The sequence below is a fragment of the Grammomys surdaster genome, unplaced genomic scaffold (assembly GCF_004785775.1).
Source record: "Grammomys surdaster isolate TR1022 unplaced genomic scaffold, NIH_TR_1.0 60, whole genome shotgun sequence".
Lineage (NCBI taxonomy): Eukaryota > Metazoa > Chordata > Mammalia > Rodentia > Muridae > Grammomys > Grammomys surdaster.
The window spans coordinates 402516-426581 of NW_021604562.1; the positions used below are offsets into that span (position 1 = coordinate 402516).

A 24066-nucleotide genomic window follows, 5' to 3' on the forward strand; every position below is an offset into this window, starting at 1 on the left:
TATTTCCTTCCCTTCTCTTGATTTGTGTAGTTCTGAGAAATCATATTTACTGTTTCTATTTACTCCTCTACGGATGAGGTAACGATTTTCTTCTGGTCCATTTAATAAGGAACTGTTTCTGTTTTGATTTGCTAAACTTTGTGTATATTTGAGGGTATTTATCTTTAATGCTCTGTGAGCTTCATGGATCTCTATATAGTTTTGTATATGGCACACGTTTGGGGAAATATTTAATCATTAGTGTTTCAATGTTGCTTTTTCTCTTCTTTTGCCTTTCCCATTACTCCTTCTTACACTTTCTGTGTTTGTACCAGGTTGTTGGATATCCTATTATTTTTCTGTGAATCTTTTTTTCTCCCTGCTTTTGTTGGGGCCTGGATGTTTATATAGCCCAAAATCCATATGATGAAACCTACTCATCATTTAGGTAGTAGAGCTTTGGAATGGTGCTTAGTGCCCTTACGAACGAGGCCTCAGAGAGCTGCCTCGGACTGTTCTGGTGTGAGAATACAAAAAAATACCATTTAACAGCCTGAAAGTAGGCATCCAATAAACACTGAAGAGCTGGTGCTTTGATCTTGGATTGTCCAGCTTCCAAAACTGTAAAGTAGTATGTTTCTGTTGAGCATAAGCTACCCTGTCTTTGGTGTTTTTTATACAATCCTAGATGTCTGCAATTACAGCATTTTACATTCTTATATCCCCAGTCTCAGAGATTATTTCCTCAGCCACATGCAATCTAATGGTCTGCCAAAGGTCTTCTGCCTAGTGTAGCGCTTTTGATTAGTAGTGTTTCTTATTCTTCCATAGTGTTTCTAGCTCTGCTTACATTATTCATCTGTTCTTCTGTGCTGCCTATTTTCACAAGTATCCTGGCCATATCTAATTCAGTTTTAATGTGTCTTTGTGTTCTCAAACTGGTCTTTGAAATTTATTATTTTTTATAAGTTTTTGTTAAATATCAGATACTAGTATTCTAGATATAATGCACTCTAGCAAATGGATCTTCATTTGTGTAGAGAAGAGGAAACACATTCTTTAGTTCTATGATTAAATCTTACCTCTTTTTTGAGACAGAATCTTATATAGCCCTGTTCTAATCTCCCTGCTTCCACCTCATGGTTTGTGGGATTACAGGTATGTGTCACAATACCAAGTTTCATGTGTCACTGGGGTCAAACCCCAGCTTCTTGAATGCTAGGTAAGCACTCTAGCATCTGAAGTACATCCCAGCCCTAACTCTCAGGCTTTGATAACCCTGTGCCCATGGACAGCAAACTTCACTGGTGAATCTCACATTTGTTCCCAGCTTTAGCTAGAACATAATGGCTACAAGGGTCTAGTGTAGTAGTTCTGTCTTCCTAGTGCTGTGATCCTTTAATACAGTTCCTCATGTTGTAGTGATCCCCAAAGATAAGATTATTTTATTGCTACTTTATAACTATGAATCATAATGTAAGTATCTGTTATACAAGATATCTGATATGCGGCCTCCAAAGGGGTCATGACCCACAGGTTGAGAACCAGTGGTCTAGAGTTAAGCATAACCCTTTCTTTAGTTCATTTATGCCCTTTTAAAACTCCAAAAGGTTCTGAGAAAATAGTTTTCCTCACCCTGGGGGCAAGTCTTGTTAAGAAAAGAATGTTCTGGCATGTCAGCCTTCAAAGTTGTTCCTTTCCCCCGGTGAAGCTGGAAGAAATTTTTCTCTGATATTCACTGTGAGAACCTGAAAGGAAAGTCATCACTTTTGGAGTTTTTACTTCATAGGCTTGTCCCTGCTGTGCCTGCAGTACTTCAATTTGTTCCTCTACCCTGGCACTGTTCCCATGAGAGTTCTGCTCGTGGCTTTCTGGTTCTAAAAGCTGTGATTTGTTATATTCAGTGTCTCTATCTCTAGTTTAAGGAGTCATTTGCCTAATAACCTCAGTTCTTTGAAGACATTAAGAAATGTTTCTGGGCCAGGCTCAGTGGCCATGCATTTAATCACAGCACTTAAGAGGCAGAGACAGGTAACTATGTTCAAGGCTGGCCAGCCTGGTCTACACAACAAGCTCCAGGGTAGGCAAGGCTACACGCCAGCCTGGTCTAAATAGGAAGTTACAGGCCAGCCAAGTCTATGAAGAGAGACCTTGTATCAAACAAATAAGAAACAAAAAGGTTATTTGTTTGTGTTCAGTTTGCTCAGCTTCATACTCACTGTCAAGATGCAGTGGAGATTTCTTCATATACAGAAAACAGAAATGTTATCTTAGTTCATGCAGTTACTTTTCTTTATAATGTGAGCGAACGTTAGTTTCTTTTAACAAAATGTTTCTGTATGCAGTTGTGTGTTAAGGCAGTCAGTCCTATATTTGGTCATCGTAGTGCTTTCATCACTTGCTCCCTTTCAAATCAGAGTAAAAGATGCTACTCACAAGTGGTTGCATTTGGTTTGGAGAATGTGAACCACAATGAAGACACTTATGTATTGGAATCCTGTTGGATTCTTGAAAGCAAGCCTTTCTGCTTTTGTGTCCATCTATTACTACTATGAACAACTAAAGTGGACCTAAAGTTTTTCATCAAGGAGCTTTTTGTACACATTGATTTAAAGTACCAAGTTTTCGTAGTCCTCAGGTGTAACATGAAAACATCTAGACAGAAGACTTACCATTTTCCATCTTCCATTGACTTAGCCTTAGCGTCACAGGCAGAAGCTCTGAAGGAGGAAAATGATAGCCTCCGTTGGCAGCTGGACGCCTACCGGAATGAGGTAGAACTACTCAAGCAGGAACAAGGCAAAGCCCTCAGGGAGGATGACCCAAACAAGGAGCAGCAGCTGCAACTTCTGCAGCAAGCCCTCCAAGGGATGCAACAGGTACGGGCAGTTTGTTCTCCGGTGCTGTTTGGAAGATCAGCAGCTGCTTTGTTTCCCAACAAGTATGCTGAAGCAAAAAGATCAGAAGTTACTTCAGGCAATAGGGATTGCTGGGGGTCTTTATGAAAAATCTCAATTACTTGCATATGATAAAATGCCAATTGGTAAGTATATACTTGGTTAAAACAACAAAATACAGTCTTTTAGAAGAAATAACAAAGCATTTCATTCTTGATTTTCATGAAAATGGAGAACATGTAGTAAGTATCAGTGTTTTAGGATTGTAACACCAGTTTAGTTTTTATTTTATTTTCACAGTTATTTGTGTGACTTTACAAGCACATAATTCCAAGTATAGAAATTAAAGTGCAGGGCTGGAGACGTGACTCCATGAATAAGAGCACTTACTGCTCTTACAGAGTATTAGAATTTGGTTCCTAGCTGCCACACTGGACAGCTAACAACACTCTATACCTCCTCCAGTTTCATGGGATCCCATAGTCTCTTTTGGCCTCCATGGGTACTCACACACGTGTAGGCATGTGTGCACACATACAAACACACATAATACAGATGAAATGAGTGCTAAATATTCATCTGAAGAAAAAGAAATAATTAAATCCAATGGAAATTGAATAACAGGTGGTCAGTATCTCAAACGTGATGTGGCTATCACCACAGTGAGCCTCCAATTTAAAAGCTGTCAACACCTCCTTTCACTAGAGTGAAGGACTAGTGCTTCTAAGAAAGGATATGATCATATTCTGTCATCACAGTCTACCAACCATCTTCCTTACATTTTAAATTGCATAATGCATTTCAACTCTGTGCCTCAAAATTATCTAGGGCAAACTAATTGCTGGTTGGAACTTATAAATGGTGAGCAGGGAGTCTTCTGGCACTAGCATCCCTATGTTCTTACTGCTGCTACCATTGTCTTCCTGGGTGACAAGTAATATCACATTAATATTTCACCTTTCCCATTAGCAAAATGTGTGAAAATGCTTACCTTCCTTTGCTTGTCACCACAGAGTTTAACTAGAATACAAAAATTATATCAGAGATCTTTCTACCAAAAATATGTCCCTGTAACTAGCCTTCAAAAGACTTTAACAACATACATTGTACCTTGTTTTTAGCTGATGATCTTTTAGCAAGTCTGAAAATAAGACTTTGCAAACACCTTTGTCATTGTTTCTCTCTTCTCCCTGTGTTGATTTTGAAACCATTACACATATGAACAGCTGTGCTGCTTCTGTGCATAGATCTCAGACTCCTAAAAATTAACTTCATTTACTTTGATTGTTTTTCTCCCTTGAGAAAACAGTATTATAAAGAATGAGAAACATTTTCCCATTTTATCTCAAAAGTTGTATAATAAATATGTTTTAAGACAAAGGAATGTCAGAGATGCCTGGCCTGGTTTTAAATCTAACTATGGTGCTTCTTATCTGAATTAATGCACTTGTGTTCTAATATACTTAGCATGGTGCTTAGAAAAATACAAGGAAATTCAATAAATGGGATTTGTTGCCGTTACTGATAACAAATCCACTTCCTTACCTTCAGATATGGAAACTACCATATGTGAACTTTGGAATCATGACTATCTTCTCTATACAAACCAAACTTGGTGTGCCAGACAACTTTACAAAAATGTTTTTCAACCTTAAGTTCATGTCTCCTCAACAACCAAGATACAATTTGTACGGTATTCACTACATGGCTGGGAAAGAGAAGAAGCTACATGACTGTGTTTGTGAGTTTCTTTGATCCTGTATAGAATATAAACACGTACAGAAGAAATACATAAGAACCAAATTTTTAAAGAGCACAAAGTATCTTGACTTTCCCAAGATACTTTCTCTGTGTGTAAAAAGGTACTATTGGTAGAGGGGGAGGTGAGGCTAGTCCTAAGACTGTATATGAAGTATAAGTCTAAATGAGTAATGCCATGATCTGTCATCTTTCATGAAGCATCTGCTCAAAGTCCAAGAGGAATACAAAAAGAAAGAAGCTGAACTTGACAGAATCAAGGATGACAAGTTACAGGTGGAAAAACTGTTGGAAAATCTTCATGAAAAGGTACAAACCCTACATCAATCTTTTCTCTTTTTTTATTTTAAAATGTTAATCGCAGGCTTTATAAGTTTGGTAATGCTCAATAACAAGATGCCCATACAATCAGAAGTGTAACCCAATACCCATCCTAGATATACCCACTGTCTTTGACTGTTGGAGACACATGAACATCCGCCTCCATGTTCCCCTCCCCCCCCCTCTCTCGTCTCCTAGTTCCTCCTCCTCTCCTTACTCCTCTTCCTCTCCTTATTCTTCCCACCATAGCTCCTCCTACATATCACCCTTCCTGTTAAGATAAAACTTTTCTCTCAAAATATAATTAGAGCATAACTATAACAATTTGTATCAGTAAGGTACAAGATAGACCTAATAACCAGTCCATCATTTTGTTGACTAACCAGAACCTCTGTCATCTCTCCTAACTAAGAGACTTAGTTCTGAACCTGGCTTTTTTTCTTGGCTTTAGAATGAATGTCAGCTGAAAACCATCCTCTCAAGTTTTTTCTCTCAAAGTAAATAGCCAGGATTGGCTATGAGACTGTAAGTCTTCAATCCAGTCAGAAATCCAGAATGACTGAATTAACTGAAACTATGGGAAGCACAAAGCGTAGCTTCTAAAACTTAGCCAATTTATAGAGACCGCTGAGCACCTGCACAGTCCCTATACTACAAAACATTGGAGCATCCGATCTTCAGCCTTCTGGCCCAGGATCATCTGACAGACCTAGTGATGCAGAATTACTAAGGGCTGATTACTCTGTCTTGGCAGATCTTTTTATCCCTTCAACCCTTACCCTCTCAGTGATAATAAACACCCTAGAAATTTCTGCAACAGAAGTCAATGTGAAATACTGCCATTTAGGAATTAAACGGCCCTCTCTGGGCCAGGCATAGTGGTGTACATCTTTAATTCCAGCACTCAGGAGGCAGAGGCAGTCAGATCTCTATGGGTTCAAAAACCCTTTTGTGAGAAACCTTGTCTCAAAAAAAAAAAACAAAACCAAGAAAAAAGCTTCCCTCTCTGTGGTAATTCTTGTGTCAAAAGCTCTGTTTTTAAGTATGAGAACTTTAGCGTTTCTAAATGTTCTGGTTTATATACTTTACAGTGAATAAAATGTTCCAATCAAGTATCACATTCCTCCATCTTTGCCGTTGAAGGAAATCATACTGCATACTTCTTCACTGCTTCATCACCTCACACCCATAACAACATAGGAAGACCATGTGTCCTGGTTTATTCCCTATTGCTCTGATAAACGCTGTGCCCAAAAGAAACTTGGATAAGGGTTTATTTTCCTTTACAGCTTACAATCCATCTAGGCAGGAAATCAAGATAGGAACCTGGAGTTCTGACTGCAGCAGAGAACATAGAGAAATGTTACTTACTGGCTTACTCCCCATAGCTTGCTTGGTTTGCTGTTTATACAACACCAGGACCATCTGCTCAAAGATGGCACCACCCACAGTGGGCTGGGCCCTCTCCCATCAATCATTAATCAGGAAAAGGTGCCCTACAGATTTTCCTATGGGAAGATCTGATAGAGTCTATTCCTTACGTGAAGTTCTGTCTTCCCAGATGAGCACACCTTTAACTGAAGATTTCATTAAAGCAGAAACGCAACTACAACACTAACAGTTCTTTGCACCCACTCCATCAGGTCAGAGTAATAGCCAATAGCAACCAAGTCAGGCATGGTGATGTACACCTGAATCCCAAAGCTTAGGAAATTGAGACAGGAGAATCAGGGCTTGAATGTCACCTTCAGCTATGTAGCAAGTTAGGAGTCAACCTGGGGTTCACAAGACCCTGTCTAAAACAAATAAACAGCCAACATCGAAATGGGGGAAGCCTTGTGGAGAAAGAGACATGGTTTTCTAAAGCCAGATAATAGTAACAAAGAAAGAAAGGTGAAACTTAATGAAGTGGGGAGAGCCTGATACAAAAAAGAACACAGTGAATATGCCTGGGCCAGTCTATTTAGGTTTTGGATGGGTTTGTGGATCACAACAGAGGTGTGTCTTTTTGATGTATAAAATCTCCTGCTGTCTGTGTCATACCTCTCCAGTTTCATAGGCCTCAATATTCAGCTGAAGTTATACTCTGGGAGGAAAAAGACTCATTAACCAGAACTTCCTGCTGTGTATAAATAAGAAGGAAAAGGAAATGTAGGAGCTTGAACCAAAAGTTCAACATCAGCAATGGTACAGTTCTGCAAGAGCTGCTGTTGTTGATCTTCCTTGCTCAGCTCAGAGAGACAGAACATATACAGGCCCTGGGTGTATTTACCAATGTGGGGATGTGCCCCAGAGAGCCATTAGGAACTGGCAACCTTGGTGTAGTTGAAACAAATGATTGAAAATGTTTTCTTTCAGAGGCTATTTGCAATATGCTTTTAATTCTTCTACATCATAAAATCAACTCAGTTTCCACTTTTGTGGGTGCTATTAAAGAAACGAGCACAATCCCAGAGAAATTCATTTATCAAGCATTTAATTGAAAAGTGCCAAACCTGCTATACTCTCAGGAATTTCCTCATGCTATCAGAGGTTCTAAATTTTCCCAGAGCTGCAACATAGCTGTTTCTCTTCCTGAATAAAATACACCATGTCTCCAGAAGAGCCTAGATAGACCAGGGGCTATGCTACTGAGAGTACACTTACCATCATTCTTTAGATTGCCATGACAGTTGACTTAAGTACATTTGTAGTATACGCTGCTTCCTGCTTTGTAAAGAGTTTTGCTTAAAGAAACAACAGGTCAAATGGCACAGAAGAATCTTGTCATAATGTGCCCAGTGACAAGTGTTTCTCATCTGAGAGGGAATATGCCAAAGAATGACAGCTAAGGAAGAGCAGAGAGCCATCTGATGATCAGAAAACCGTGTCAGTCAGAATTCTCCCTGTTATTTCAAGCAAAGCTTCTTTTAGAAGAATTTGTGATGGATCATTACAAACTGTCTCCACGAAGCTGATTTGTGACCAAATATTTCAACCTGACAAAATTAGATTAGGAAACAAGAGACCATTGGTATCGCATTAGACTACAAAAATAATTTCAGGTTGAAAGGCAAGCCGGAAGTTTTGGTTTGCTTGGTTTTGCTTTTGTTTGGGTTTCTTGACAATAAGCCACCACATGAGCTGTTGGCAGTGTTTTGCAGTATAACAGTGTCACATATGTCTGTCTCGCTGGTGGAAAGAACTACCTCCTTGAACATTCTAGTGAAGTTCAAGGAAATATACATCTAATATTGTTTTTAATTTGTTTAACGCCAGGCATGATGAATTTGAAATTAGGATCACTTGAGTCACAGTTCCATCCTAGATGAATAGAACTTCTCAGAAAAGCTGAACATCTTAAATCAAACTCAAATTGTTAAATGCCCACACTTAAGAAATGCCCATACAATCAGAAGTGTAACCCAATACCCAACCTAGATATACCCACTATCTTTGACTGTCGGAGACACATGAACATCCGCTTCCATGTTCCCCTCCCCCCGCCCCGCTCATAAAGAAGGAAGACCAAGTGGGGGAGATTCGGTCCTTCTTAGAAGGAGCAACAAAATACTCAAGGGAGCAAATATGGAGACAAAGTGAGGGATAGAAACTGAAGGAGGGGCCGTCTGAAGACCACTCCACCTGAGTATCTATCCCATGTGCAGCATCCCAAAGGTAGATGCTGATGTGGAAGTCAGGAAGTGCATGCTGATAAGAGCCTGATATGGATATCTCCTCAGAGGTCTTCAAGAGTCTGACATACTCAGAGGCAGATGCTCACAACTAGCCATTGAACTGATCATGGGGTTCTCAATGGAGGAGTTAGAGTGAAGACTGAAGGAGCTGAATGGATTTGTGGCACCATGAGGAGAGCAACAATACCAACCAACCACAGCTCCCAGGGTCTAAACCACCAGCCTGGGAGCACTTAGTGGGGGATCCAGGGCTTCAGCTGAATATGTAAAAGTGGAGGGCCCTGCTGGGCATAGGTGGAAGAAGAGAACCTTGACCTCATGAAGGCTGGACGCCCCAGGGAGTGGGAATTCTGAGGGTGGGGAGGAGGTAGATAGAGGTTACATCCACAGAGAAGAAGGAGGAGGGGTGAGGGGATAGGGGGTTCCTGGGTGGGTGGGGGATGGGGTAAGGGGACAACATATGAAATGTAAATAAAACATCCAATAAAAAAAAAAGAAATGCCTTACTGGATCACTTAAGGTTGTAAGGGAATTAAAGCGGATGCAAAGCCCCTGCCTTAGAAATGAACCAGGGCTTTAAATCACATGTGCCAGAAAACAGCATGTCTTTTGGCATAGACCATTCACTTCATTCCGAGCTGGTATCTAGGAAACTTTCAAGACACCTTTAAAGAACAAAGAAGTGCCACCTCCTTCCTGAAGCCCTGGGAGAGGGAAGAAGTGACAGAGCATCAAATCCAGCAGGATCTGCTGACTCTTGCCTGCACCTGCCTGAGCCTGCCCACACCTGCTGGGCACTCCCCCAGCACTTTCTTTTACTGGAGGAAAAGACTGAACCAGTGAGACTGCTGCAGGAATTTCTTTTATTCCTTCCTCTGAAAGCTCTTACTTTATCTATGCAATCCAGAAAGGTGTTTTCTCCTGCACCTGAAGACAGAAAGATCCAGTAACATTGCCTGCCAGACATGAAATTCACCTGAGTATCTCAGAAAACCAAACTGCTACACTCAAAAAAAGCCTCCACAACAATGATGGCAACCGACAGTTGCAATTTTTATTCATGGTCAGAAGTATATTAACTGATCTTTGACTTAACAGAGAAGAAAAACGAGAAAGAGTCTCTAGTCTAGAGATAAATGTCCTAATTTCTAGTAGATAGCTGAGTAGACTGGCTGTATCACACATTCTCTACTCAGATGAGGGACTTCCCATAAGCAGAATATGGATGTAATGTTGAGAGAGACAGAGGGGCAGGGAGGAAGATGAGAATATGAAGGAACATATTCATTCATATAACCTGAGATGAAACGTTAACTCTCCCATTTCCATTATCTAACAATGTAATCCTAGCAAACCTACCCAATTTATCTTGGCTTTGCTTTCCTCATCTGTATGATGGAGATGATATGTGGTTAGCAGTACCTAATATGTAACACACAATGACGTTGAGTCTGCTTCCCATGATTGCTTATATAGAGCCTAAGAATGATAAAGTCACAGAAACATAACTAGTGAAGATAAATGTCTATATCCTTGTGCATTTTGAAGCCGAAGCCATATAAAGATGCTTTGGAACCAGTGAGATGGCTCAAATGGTAATGGTACTTCCTGCAAAGCCTGAAAAACATAAGTTTAATTCTTATGGTAGATGGAGAGAACCAATTACAGAAAGCTGTCCTTTGACCTCCACAAGTATAGACACACACACACCAAATAAATGTTTTTAAAGGGTAGTCTGGATTATCTGTGGTGTTTTTAGAATTTATATTTTCAGAAATCCAAACTGGACCATGTTGTCTTGATGGTACTGGGTTACTTTTGTGGACCTATTGCTGGGTGCAGTGAAGTACATCTGTTGTTTCAGCTGAGTAGAAAGCTGAGGTATCATGTGTCTGGGAGTTTGAGAACAGACTAGGTAACATAGTGAGAACTTACCTCTCATCTTTTAATAAAAGTTATCTGTTGTACAATTAATTGAAACCAACTCTTTGGCCAAATAAGCTGAACTGACCCAGGAAGCATTTTATTCCAGCAGGAAAACTGTACTTCTAGGCTGTGTGCAGCAAGCCAAGAAAGTGACCACCCTCCTGAGAAGACTGTAATCGGCAATCCTGTGAAATCTGAGCGTGAGGCACTGCTAGTGGGTAAGGAAACCAACACACACACAAAATCCATAAGGTACAGAAAAAGACAAGATGAAAATGTCTGCCAAGCATGCATCAAGTATGACAGTACAAGAGTTCTAAACGTGTTAGAAAAAGAGCAAACAAGTTTCTCCATTAAAAATTCTAAGAACAGCTCCAAACCACTTCTGGCTCCTCATGGCCACTGCCATCCCAAGTGTGCTGTGGTCAGCATTATACTGAGTGGGTCAAGTACAGAAGCACATTGTGTGCTTTTAATCTCTCTATAAGGAGAGAGGAGTCCTTTCCCATTCATTCAGAAGGCTAGTCCAGACACTGGTGAGAAAGGCTTTTTGAGATGAGCCTCTGTAGTGAGTGTCTGCTCTTCTGATACTAGATGAAGGGGTATTTGTCTCTACTTCTCAGCACAACACACGGTCTTTGCAATGCTGCTTTTCCAAGCCTCCAACGCCAAGTAGGTATCTGACAGCTTTATTCAATTCCACTCCGATATCAGCTACCTGAAGTTACATTCCTCAAATTTAAAGACGGTCTCTTTGGTTGATGGTTCAATCTCTGAGAGCCCCAAGGGTCCACGTTAGTTGACTCTGTTGGTCTTCCTGTGGAGTTCCTATCTCCTTTGGCTTCCCACCATATGTAGCAGATATGCAGCATGGTCTTCATGTGGGTCTCAAACAAATGGAGCAGGATCTGTCCCAAAAGTTATTGCCTGTCCATGGGATAAGTTCTTCTAGCTGGACTACCTTGTCTGGCCTCAGTGAGAGAGGATGCGCCTAGTCCTACAGAGACATGAAGTGCCAGGGTAGGCAGATACCTAGGGAGGCCCTTACCTGCTCAAAGAAGAAGGGGAGGGGAGATGGGTGGGGAAGGATGGTGGGGGGTAACAAGGAGGGAGCATTGAGTTTGATGTAAAGTGAATAAATAGATAAATAAATAAATAAATAAATAGGTCTCACAGGTGTTTGGTCAACATTCCTTTATGAAAATAAAAAGCTTATTTGGGTAGACAATGTTAGAGTTTCAGTCCATGCTTGGTTGGCACAATTGGTACTTTGGGGCCTACACCAAGGTACCACATCAGAAAGGCAACAAGTGCCAGCATCATTTACCTCATGACCAGGATAAATGACAGACAAGAAAGAGAGGGACTAGGAACCTACTGTGTTTTCAAAAATCATCCGTTCAAGACTGTCCACTAGGCTTCACATCTTAAAATTTCTACTGCCTCTGCATAGTGCCACAGGATGGGGACTAATGCTTTATCATATGAACATTTGGGTATCACTCCACATCCACACTGTAACAGTAAGTTGCCCACAGTCTGTCCTGTCTTGCTACAAAATCAGGAAGTTCCCAGTACCCCTACCCACCAGATTCTCTAACTTGTTAGCACAATTCACAGAACTCCAAGAAGTACTTAACTATTGCCAGCATATTGTAGAGCAGCAGTTCTCAACCTATGGGCTGTGACCCCTTTTCAGGGTTCATAAAAACCTCTCAAGGGGGTCACCCAAGACCATTTTAAAATACAGGTATTTACATAAGATTCATAACAGCAAAATTATAGTTATGAAGTGGCAATGAAAATAACTTTATGGTGGGGGGTCAGTTCAACATGAGGAACTATATTAAAGGATCACAGCATTAGGAGAGAACCCTACAGAAGAGGGTGAAATGCAGGACTGGGGAGATAGAAGAGATACATAGGGCAAGAAAGTAAAAAGAAAGGAGTCAAACCTCTATACCATGTAAGAACTTGCTATGCTCCTTTCCCAGTATGTTTATGTGTTCACCAACTAGAAAGCTCTCTGAATGCCATCATGTCTTTATGGAGGTTTCATTATTTCAGTGTGGTTTGCAGGTAGAGAACCTAAAAGCTCCATGCCCTTAATCACGTCTTAGTCTTACTGTTGTGTTGGCCAATCCCTACCCTGAAGCTAGCAAAGTGGTCTCAGCCACCACTCACGATCATACAAGTAGACATCTAACTAGGCTAGTAGGATATGCCTGTAATCCCAGCACTCAGAAGACAGAGTCGAAGAGGATTGTAACTTGAAGACCAGTCTGGACTACATAGCAAGACTCTGATTCACATAACAAATTACATTGGGGCCAACAAGGTGGCTCAGCAACAAGGCGGTTACATGAACTTTCTGCCAAGCATTATCACCTGCATTTAATCCCAGCAACTTACATGATAGAGACAACTGACTCTTGCAAGTTGTCTGTGACCTCCTGATATACTATGGCTCAGCCTACACATGTGCACAAATGATAAATCAATGATAAATAGATGAGAGATAGATAGATAGATAGATAGATAGATAGATAGATAGATAGATAGGTGATTCAATCTTTTAAAATTATAATATATGTGAAAAATCTAAATCTAAAAGTTTTTAGGATCTCTGTACCAAGAACTGGGACAAAGATTTTATTTTGTCATTACATCACATTGACAAATGACTTAGAAAACTGTCAATAACTTGTTAGACACTTTGTATACTCTGATACTATAAATGTTAGAATTGTTCTCCCTATCTAAAAAATTCAAAATTGTACAGTTAAAGAATTGGGCAACCATAGCTTCCAATCTTAATGCCACTATGTATTTGCTGAGATTCAGTCCCTCCATGTGCAAACTGGACAAGCTATTACTTGTATTACAAGTATTAATATGGTAATTCTTCCATGTAGGACTATAGTCAGCCCTCTCTATACTTACAGTACTAGTCAAAAATACTTGTTGGCTTTATGTTCCATTTGGGAGCTAATGGAAAACTGAGGTTCAGATTATTTGGTCCTTTAACAAGGATTGGTTAAACCAAGCTTCCTTCTAGGAAGCTGAACCCCAAGGTAACTCTACCCCACTATCCAAAGCCATCCATGCTGACTAGCTTCTGCATATTTGGGAGGTATATCTGTCTTCTTGGAGAATGGGTATTATACTCAGATATAACACTTTGATATGTTCATAAAAATGCACAGGGAGATCTGCCATTGAGACTTCTAAACAAAAACCCAACAACTTTTTAACATTTTTCTACTCAAACGTTTTTAACAAATTGTCATGGTGACAGAATTATTGGGGAAAGAGGAAAGTCTCTACAAATGGATAGCCCTAGACAATAAAATAGATCCTTCAATGACTAACTCTTGTTTTGTTTTTTAAAGACCTTAGTCTTTAGCTGGTGAAGAAATCTCCTTTTAAAATAAGTTCTTTGAATGTGAACTCACAAAAACTGATTAGTGTTTTTAAACCTCTGAACTTACTTCTTAGCATTTGATACTTTTCCTTAGCCATGACATTTAGACTTTCTTTGAATATGGATATTTTTTCCTCAGAACTGAAGGTTTTCAACTCAAATCAGAGCTTAGAAATTCAATTTACTTGGTCATAAAGTAATGATAAAAGTAATACTATCCCTTTTGAATGGATTTTGTGACTCACCCTCAGTTCCTCCTAGGTTCTCCCAGCCCACCGTTTGCCATCTAATATTTGGAAGGTTTTCATAAAAAAAATAATTGAATTTCAAGCTATAATTTCAGCTTGTGCTATTCTTTGTCAGCCTCTGAGAGGACAGAAAAGTTGTGCTTTCTAAACCAAATCACTGTCCACTTATATTATCTGGTAGTTTTTGAGAGGCTCAATTCTAGAATGTCTGATAAAAAAAATATATAAATTCACAAGCATTTAAAAACAAAGCTGTACAATTTTTGAACATTTTTTTCTATTTGCTGCCAGTTAAGTATTAAACAATTAATATGACATCCATAAGAATCAAGACTGTGGTTGCAGCTGACCCCAGAATTAGACTGAGTAGTAATCTCCCAAGCATTCCTGAAAACTAGAAACTGCACTAAGAACTCTGTTATAGGAACACATTTGGGACTCTCAAGACACAATGACAGTGACCACTCATGTCAGTGGGAAGGACATTTTTGACATTTCTGTATAGATCAACTCACAAAATAAAGCCCAAATACAAGTGGGTCTCTACCTTCCTAATGGTGTGACCCTTTTACTACAGTTCCTCGTGTTGCGGTGACCCCAACCATAACATTATTGTTACTATTTCATAAATGCAATTTTGCTACTGTTATGAATCACAATGTAAATATCTCATTTCAGGATATCTGATGTGTGACTCCTGTGAAAGGGTCATTTGCCTCCCCAAGTGAGTCACAACCCACAGGATGGATTTTGTGACTCACCCTCTGTTCCTCCTAAGTTCTCCCAGCCCTACTGCACTAGGTTAATAAGTATGTGATGTGTGTTTCTCACAAGACATTCTTAATTCCTAAGAACCTGAAGGCTAATTTAATGACTGCCAAAACACCAAGCATAATCTAAACTCATCTTAAAATTCTAAGATTCAAATTGTCAGTGGTAGCAAATGATGGGAATGACCTCACATGCCAGCTTCACTCTGGGTGGCATGGCCCAGTGAAAGACAATGAGTGCTAAGAGCTACTGAGTTCCCATACCTGCTCTACCATTTGTCAGCCAGATGCTCACACTTATGTCTTGCTGTTCTCATTTGTGCAAGGAGGGTTGATAGTACCTATCCCATGGGGTTGTTAAAAAGATTAAATGAATAAAATATATGAAAGCTTAAAATACTGATCAGTTTGCAGATAGTGTGCATATTTACATTTTGTCACTCACTGTGGACTCTCAATGTATATCATGCTGCTGTGTAACCTCTGGGGCATTGTCTCCACAGGGATCATCTCCACATTCCTTCACGTTCACCCATTTGGAGCAAGCATTGAATACATCTGTTCCTACTTGAATCGTCTTGATAATAAGGTATGTTTGGGATGAGAGGATGAAGACTTATGTCTGTGTAGGTGACCTTACTCTCTTCAGGCATTATCAGGCCATATTACTTGTGGCTCTAAGCAAGTGTCCTTTATTTCCAGTCTCTGTGATTCGATGTATGACCTCCCTCTAAGAAACAGTATGACTGTCTGCCCTAGCTTGCCTATAACTGAACAATTTCTTGAAACTTGACATTTTTAGTAGTGAAACTAAGGAAATCCCATGAAAACTAGAATTAATTGCCTAGCCTACTTCTAAGATACATCTTGAAGATTCTGACTTACTTCCCTTGATTTCCAGCCAAGCTACCAAATACCCAGCAAATTAACCACTACTCCACTCTTACCATTGAGCATTTGTCCCAGACCTCTAGACATCACCAACTACCAACTCCCATTACTACTGCTGCTTTCTGCTACGAGAACAGTTGAGGAAAGTAAAAAAAAAAAAAATGATGGTGATCTGTGGGTCATTTATTTGCATGTTATCCTCAGGAGACAAGCTCACAGATCACAGGAAGTAAAGGGGAGTGTTAATTCTCCTGAAAGTCAAAGCTGCTTCATAGCAACAGGGGCAGATCCTTGATGCCTGCCTCCTCAGAACAAATAAGCTTATGAAATTTTTTTTTCAGAAACAACATTTAGCTAAGCTTCCCTGTAGGTTGTATCACTATTATTTCACCAAACCTGGTCTCCTAGATATACCATTGAGTATGGATTCCTGGCATTATGTTGTCTAAGATGTTAAATCAGAGAACCCTTTGTCTTCTTAGCAAAGTCACTAAGCATATTCTAATTCAGTGATATACTTTCCCCAATAGCCTTTGTGTTAGTTCTAGCTTGCATTGCTTCCTTATTTCCCTCTAGGAAGTAATTCTATTCTGAAGCCATATATCCCACTGGGCAGTTAAAGGAAAAATGGAATGGCAGTATCCAAACTATGTGGTCAGTTACAGTTCAGGATATTGAATTATATGTCAATAAAACATCTCAGGTGTTTTCTTTTTTTTTCTTTTTCTTTTTAGTTTTAAAATAATACACATTGTCATTGAATGCAAAGAAGATAGAAATATAATGAAGAAAAAGTAAGGTAGCCTCAACCCAAGGGTACCATTTTAGCATGTGATCTCAGACTCTTTTTCCATCCCCATACTACATCTATCAAAATGTACATAGCTACATCCATTATCTCTTCCCAGTTCCTGAAGTGGGAGCTGTACTCTTTGTAGAGTTCTTCTTTCATTCCAGTGGATCTGGTTTATGACAAGCATTGGGAAGAGGGCACAACTTCATTTCTAGCCAGGGCCCAGCAGCATCCTGCCAGAACAATGTCGGTGAGGGCTTTAAAGAGTACAGAAATTCTGTGTGGCAGTGACTCCAGGCTTCTTTAAGGTTTCCCCTGTTGGTCATCAGTGTGTGGGTGGTGGGGGTAAGAAAGAAAGGACATATCAAAGTAGGAAGAGTTACCATCTTTCTTTGTGGGCTGATGCATATGTGTAGAATTCTATTCTACTAACAGACATTTTTGCCTCGGTCGTCTCCAAAAAGATGTTGTAGCTTCATTAGGCCTGGATATAGCATGCTCAACAAAGAGCTGCCTTCACTCGGTTGGCTACAAGCCCAAACTTCTATACAAAACTGACACCAGCTCTTTGCAAAAAGCAGTCCAGTGGACAGTGTCCAATAGTCCCAGCATATGAACACTGATGTCTGAAAACCACTCCAGCAACACAGACAAATGTATAAGGCCAGATAGGTGATACCCACTGTCCTCAGAGCACACAGCAGTAGATGGCCAGGGATGGAAAACTAGTTTTAATTGGATGATGTCCTCTCTGTCCCACAGATCAGCACCAGTGATGTGGAATCTCTCATGAATAGACTCCAGCATACCTTCAGACAGGAAATGACCGGAGTTGGAGCCAGCCTAGAGAAGAGATGGAAATTCTGTGGTTTTGAGGGCTTGAAGCTGACCTGAAGCTCTTTGCCTAAGAATTTGGGATCCTGAGAATAAACGTGTGCTGGACAAGCTTAGGATATGATTCTGTGTTCTCAGTGGTTTTCAAGTGGACATTGCTTTCAATTTGTCAGTTCATTCCTGAATATCTTTCAAGTTAAAATAAGGATCCTAGAATAGCATCTCAAGCTACAGGTCCTAAAAAGAAATTGCCTCAAACCTCAAGTGCTGTAACTTCCTCCTATTTCTGGCAATTGGTTGACTTTTGTTATAAGTAATAGTGAAAAATCCTGAGACTAAAGTGTATTTGGAGTGTTTTCTGTGTCTGTACTACTGTTGTAGACCTTGTACTTTTTCACACTGTTAACTGCAATGTTTTGATGATTTGTATGTGCTTTGTGTTTCCAGATTTCTCTTCACATGTTGCTACTGGTAAAAGGAATGTGAGGGGTGCTAGGAACCCCCTGTAACTGCCATTGTCTGTTTCATCCGAAGTAAACACTAAATGAATAATCTGTGACTTCTACAAGGTGCTTCACCAGTTCACCTTTGAAATAAAAAAGCATGAACTGTGGCTTTTTGTAAAAATACTGTGAACCAAAAGTTGACAAACGTTCCAAAGTTATTTTCTCTAATAGATAAAATGTCTATTTCAGAATTTTAAAACAAGAAATCTAGATGGATTCATGGAAAGTCTTCAGTATGACTACCGTGTTTGTGCTTTTCAGAACTACTTGTACATAGTCTGCTTTTAAAAGAGGGCATGTTTAGTTTTCTATGAATTAAAATGCAGTCAGACGTGGGCACATGTGCACACACATTGGCAGAAGGGATTTATTTTGATAGTCATTTCCCTCTGGCCTTCCTCCCTGTCTGTTGGTCCCCTTTTTCCTGCTGTTAGTGTGTTGAATTGCAAACTGTGTACTGCTGCAAATACTGTTTACTTCGTGCTGGATGTTTGTAAAGAACTGATGTGAGTATTGAAAGTAAAGAACTAATGAATAAATGATGGCCTGGGGTCTGAGGCTTCCTGCACATGCACCAGCTCCACCCAGAAAGCTGACTGACAGGGACACCTCTGGTTCACTCATATTGCAATAGCCTCTCCAAGTGTAAGTGAACCATTCAGGAAGTCCTGCTTGGTAGGAAAAGAAAAGAAAGGGGAGACATGGATGGAGGCTGTTCCCCAGAGGTATAAATGGTCTTTATTATTTTCTGTGCTGGTGATGTGGTACTTCTAATTATACAAGCATGCCCTCCCTTGAGCTCCATTGAAGGTGAGAGAATACACTGAATGAGTGTAGCCATTAAGAGTATTTCCTGAAAATACTTTGCAAATGAGATGTGATCAGTAATCAAAGATATATTTTTAAAATATAAATTTTCCTTTTTATACCTCAGCTTTGTGTTCCGTTTCGAATGGCTTCCTTCCTACATGATTCTTAGATCATCTCAGATCTTCTCTTCGAGTTACCAAGATGTTAGGAGAAAATGCCAAACTTGCTTGGCAACTAGAAATAGCATTCCACAGGAGATCAGTCATGCTGAAAGTCAGCTTGCCCTTTACCACCCCACTGTGGCCCCAGCAGGAGCCTAGAGTTATTGTTATACTAGCTTCCTTGCTGGAGCATCTTCCTCATAGAGGCTGCTGCTCTGGAAATCTTTGATTCTTCTGTCTTAGGGGCTCCTAAAATACCTTCTTTCGACAGTATCTGTAAAATCAAGAGAAATTCTCCATTCATCACTTATTTCTTGAATAAGTTAAATAAATTTCAAGGTGACAGCTGCCATACATAACATAAAACTCACTTATCTTCATTTAATCTTTCTCTCTCTTTTTTCTTGTTTCTGTTCTTTCTTTTCCTTTTTCTTGAGATGGGGTCTTTCTATGTAACCCACTCTGGCCTAGAATTTGCAATCCTCCCACAGAAGCCTTTCAAGCTCTGAAATTATAGATATGTACCATTGTGCCTAACCAAACTGCTTCAGTTATGCATTCCAGTTTAGTTCAGGTATAATTCTCCTAGCGTACTTCCATATACTAGTTGTGACAGTAAACTTTCTGTCTCAAATTGATCATTTGTTTAGTCTCATGCCAGACAACATGTTATTGGGAAGTTATTTTTTTACAGTGGTTAAAATTTAAATGAACAGTCTTCAAGTAGTGCAATTTCTCCACCAAAATGTTCTCATCAAATTCATTAAAAACCTCAAGTGTTGGCTATGAGGTGCCCGAAGAAGGACATCTGCTTCCAGCCTGCCTTCCTTTGGAGTTAAAAATGCAGTATCAATTCTTGCTAAAAGTCCTTGCTTTGTTGGCCAACTCTACAAATATAAGACCCCCACTTTCTTAAAATCTCGTGTGTCCATGTTTGTGTGTGCGTGCACGCAGTGTCCTGTCTACAATACAGTCTGTCCCATTGGTTGTCTTTTTCTGGAAAATCCTGACAGATACAGTATTATAGAGTTGTTATAATACAGCTATAATTAAGCATGGTAGCACACGCTTGTAATCCCAGCACTTGGGAAACAGATGCAAGAGGATCAGGAATACAAGGTCATCCTCAGCTGTATATCAAGTTTGGTGCTAGCCTGGGCTACATACCACCTTTACAATCCTTTTTGTTCACCATTTGAGATCTATTAATGAAGCTATTTTTTCTTCAAAATTTTTCTTTAAAATTTGTCAGTGATATTTATGGTTGTATTGTTCCCTCCAAATTTTGAAATATTATCTTATTATTTTATGAGATACAGTAGTTAGATTTTTTCCAAATAATAATAATTCGAGATTCCTTTTAGTTTTACAAATGGATGTTCCATTTCCCTCCTTTACCTTATGTCATCTCCAGTTCTGATTTTTTTTTTAATATTACCGAGTTGTTTGACTCATCAGTACAAATGGAAAAAGTTATTTTTCATGAAAAAGTTGACATATCTGTGTTCAAGTTACATAGTATTTGAAAAATTCCTAGCCCCTAAATGTATGATTTGGATATAAATCAGAATGAAATGAATTGTTTGAAAAGACTACAGATGTACAAAAAAAAATACTTTTGACTCAGTGAGTATAACCATGTGTGTCCCGAGATTCTCAACTGTCTAGGATAATCCATCAAGTGTATTTGACTTTATTTGTTTTCTACAATTTCTACCACTAGCTGAGCATCTATTATAACTTTATGCTGCACAAAATCACCTCCTATCCACATTTCTTTAGGAAAAATAATGGGAGCATCAACTCTTATAGACAAAATAACAAGAATTAGTACATAACTCATGGGATGATAGTAAATATTTAGCATCCGTGTGTTTCCCAGCCAGTGCATGGTGCACAGTGCATTCTCAATAGGGTAATAATTACAAATGTGATTCAAACAAAATTCATACCCTCCCCTATATTTTAAAAACATTTTTCATGTTCTTACCTCAAATCATAGGGCCATGTCATGTCACCTGACCCTAACAACGGAAATATACTTGCTTGAACACATCCCAAATATTTACTCTGCCCTATACATCTTGCCATGTATTGTAGAATGCCAAAGGAGTATGTCTGACTCTTGCATCAGGATGATAGAAAGGAGTCACACCTCGTAAAGCATGGAAGTTAGCAGAAGGGTCAAGAGTGCAAGGTTTTTCCTGAGCTACATAGCACATTCAAAGCCTACCTAGGCAACATAATGAGGCCCTGACTCAAAACAAAAGGTAAAAATGAAGATTGGGGATATAGTTCTGTGATAGAACCCTTGCCTAGCATGTGTGAAAGCCCTCAGTTCAAACCTACCTGTATCATAAGGAAAGGATGTGGAAGTGGAAGAGGAGGGGAAAAGAAGTTGATGATAATAGAAGAGTAGCTTTTTCACTTATCAGCCTTAAGAGCTTCACCAGCGGCCAGAGAAACTCAACATCAAAAGCATTGTTGACGATGAATGGTGTAGACAGAGTGCTAACAATGTATTATGACTGAAAGCTGAGTTTTCTGCACCTCGACTAATAGGATACAAGTTCCAGGAGAAGAAAAGGATCCATAAGTGTCCTGTTCACTGCAGTATCTGGTGTTCCCGATGCATTGTAGGTTCTCAGAAACTAGTAAATAAGCAAGCACCTGCATATCATTTTTAATCCCCAAAACAAGTCATACTATTAAAAGCTAACATTATTTAGTGATTTCTGAAATAAGAAAGGCGATAAATAGATGAGCCATAGATAGGGGAGGTATGGTAGCAGGCACATGAGTTAGCTGGGCTTGTTGCATCTGCAGTCAGAAAGTAGAAGCAAATGCTGGTGCTCTGCTGGCTGCCTGCTCTTCCACTTTTTATTGATTCTGGGACCCCAGCTCATTGGATGGTGCCACCCACGTTCACATTTAGCTCAGAAGATTTTAGGGGATTCCACTGGCCAATGTTCCATTAATGGTAGGTAATGCTGCGTGTGCTTACTATCTCCTAAATCTCAAGATCTACAATGTCTTTGTAGCCTTTTAGTTTAACAGTAAGTTTTGAAGGTCTTGGCTTGCTTAAATATTATTCTTTATCTGTAAGAAGCATCTCAAAGGCACACTGGAGCAATTAATTATAGCACCAACAAAACGAAAGAAATTGATTATATACAGATATGAGCCCTCCAGGCTGCATAGCCTTATGGAGAAACTATCAGATCTTAGGTGGGAAATGGTATGCATGACAAGTTAAAGAGCCCTCTGCCAAACTATGCTCATTCTGAGTATATTTGAGCATCACAATACCCTAAAATTAGTAGTCCTCTTTAGCACTAGACTCCTGAAACTTTAGTTCATTAGAATTCCTAGATAAAAACCATATGTGGTGCTTTAAAGGGTTTCCAAAGCAATTGATGCACATTATGCCACGTGATCTTCACAGCACTCTGTGAAACAGCAGGGGCAGGTAACCTCACTGTAAGGAAAACAAACCTAAGGGATGGGTTATTTAACAAGGGATGCACTGCTCAGTGGATGATGGAGGTGGGATGAGAGTTCAGGGTCCCCAAACGTTCCTAATTCCCTAGCCCACCTCAGTTCCAGCCTCTACATTGGAAAGAGGAAAGGAAAAGAAGGAAAGAATACAAAATAGTGAATCTTAAGGGACTTTTTTGGTACCATGAACCCCTAACACCAGGATAAACATAAAGGCATGAAATAAAATACAATATATTGCAAAGGAAATTTTAAAGTATGGAATTCATTTCATCACACATGTTAATATTTATCATTTTTTTAAAAAGCCTCATTGCATAGCAAACTCTAAGTAAACGTTTGTTGGAAAAAATCTAAACAGCAAGATTAATAACTGAATGAGATGCTGTTTCTATGCACAGTGTGAAATTTTTAGTGAATACGTAAATGGCAGAAGACTCCTTCTAGCTTGTATTTTTGTGTGAAAAGTGACAGAGGAGCTTCAGTGTGAGCAAGCAGGACGTACTGCATCTGGGGGCGGTGGGGGACGGTGGAATGAGCTCAATGCTGTTCCCAAGCTGTTAGTCTCCAAAGCATCACTTCTGGCACAGATAAAGGATGTGGGAGTTGTCAGAGAGAAGTCCCTGAAGACATCTGCCCAATGTGTGGATGGAATCATAAAAAGGCTACACACATTCTAAACATGGTTTTAAAAACACTTGGCATTTTTGTATCCTGTCTTTAAAAATCTAAATTTGGATCCACACCAGTAAACCAGTATGGTTCATAGGGCTGGGCCTAAGACATGGAATTCAACATTTCAGTTTACATGTTGTTCAAAGACATTCTGGCAATGATTAAGAATGCAAAGCAAGATCACACACTGACATGGACTTGTCCTTGAAGATTTTAAAGGAGAGATAAATGGATCAAAGATGTGTGTCAATGTTAATACATTAAGGAATCATGTTCTGCCTCTGAACCAAAAACCATATAATGGGGGAAAGAAAAGGCCGTACTGCTCAATCCAGTGGCTAAGGAGATGGTCCAATGGGTACAGGACTTGTCACACAACTATAAGTATCTGAGTTTGAATCTCTAGAACCCATGTAGAGCCAGACATGATAGTGTGTGTCTGTAACCCAGTATTACTAAGAGATGGGAGGTGGATCCCAGAGAATCCCAGGAAGCTTGTAGACCAGCTAGCCTAGCATATACACAGGCAAACACCAAAGAAACATCGTCTCAAAAAGAGTGAAAGATGAGAACTAATACACAATGTTGTCATTTAACTTCCATGTGTGGACTCTGGTGCATATGCCCCCTCCGCCCACACACACTGTACACATATACCATACACACAAACTAACCTAGAAGAACAAAAACGAATCCTCATCAGTTTGTAAGAGTTAATATCCTGCTAATTTCATCCTAAACTGAACATATCAGTAAGTGAAAATGCATGTAATTCACTTTACCCACTGAACCCTAAGCTTAGCCACACAGAAGATGGGTTGTTGTTGACCCTTATGATAGCACTGCTTACTGAGAGCTTTGGAAACACCTGGCATCACCAGAGAAGATCCTACTGCCT

General features: G+C 39.6%; 1 protein-coding gene across 7 annotated transcripts in view; it reads left to right on the forward strand.

Moving 5' to 3' along the window:
• Positions 1–18592, forward strand: part of Enox2 (ecto-NOX disulfide-thiol exchanger 2) — a 253647-nt gene extending 235055 nt beyond the window's left edge. For 4 of the 7 annotated variants that reach the window (XM_028763093.1, XM_028763154.1, XM_028763425.1 and 1 more), the window contains 5 exons: positions 2677–2858; positions 4836–4943; positions 10665–10776; positions 15504–15589; positions 17447–18592. In XM_028763093.1, coding sequence (XP_028618926.1) covers positions 2677–2858; positions 4836–4943; positions 10665–10776; positions 15504–15589; positions 17447–17578 — 620 coding nt within the window. In that variant the 3' untranslated portion in view covers positions 17579–18592. The remainder of the gene's footprint in view (positions 1–2676; positions 2859–4835; positions 4944–10664; positions 10777–15503; positions 15590–17446) is intronic. The other 3 variants (XM_028763298.1, XM_028763472.1, XM_028763358.1) reach the window with 2 other exon arrangements.
• The last annotated feature ends 5474 nt before the right edge of the window (positions 18593–24066 follow it).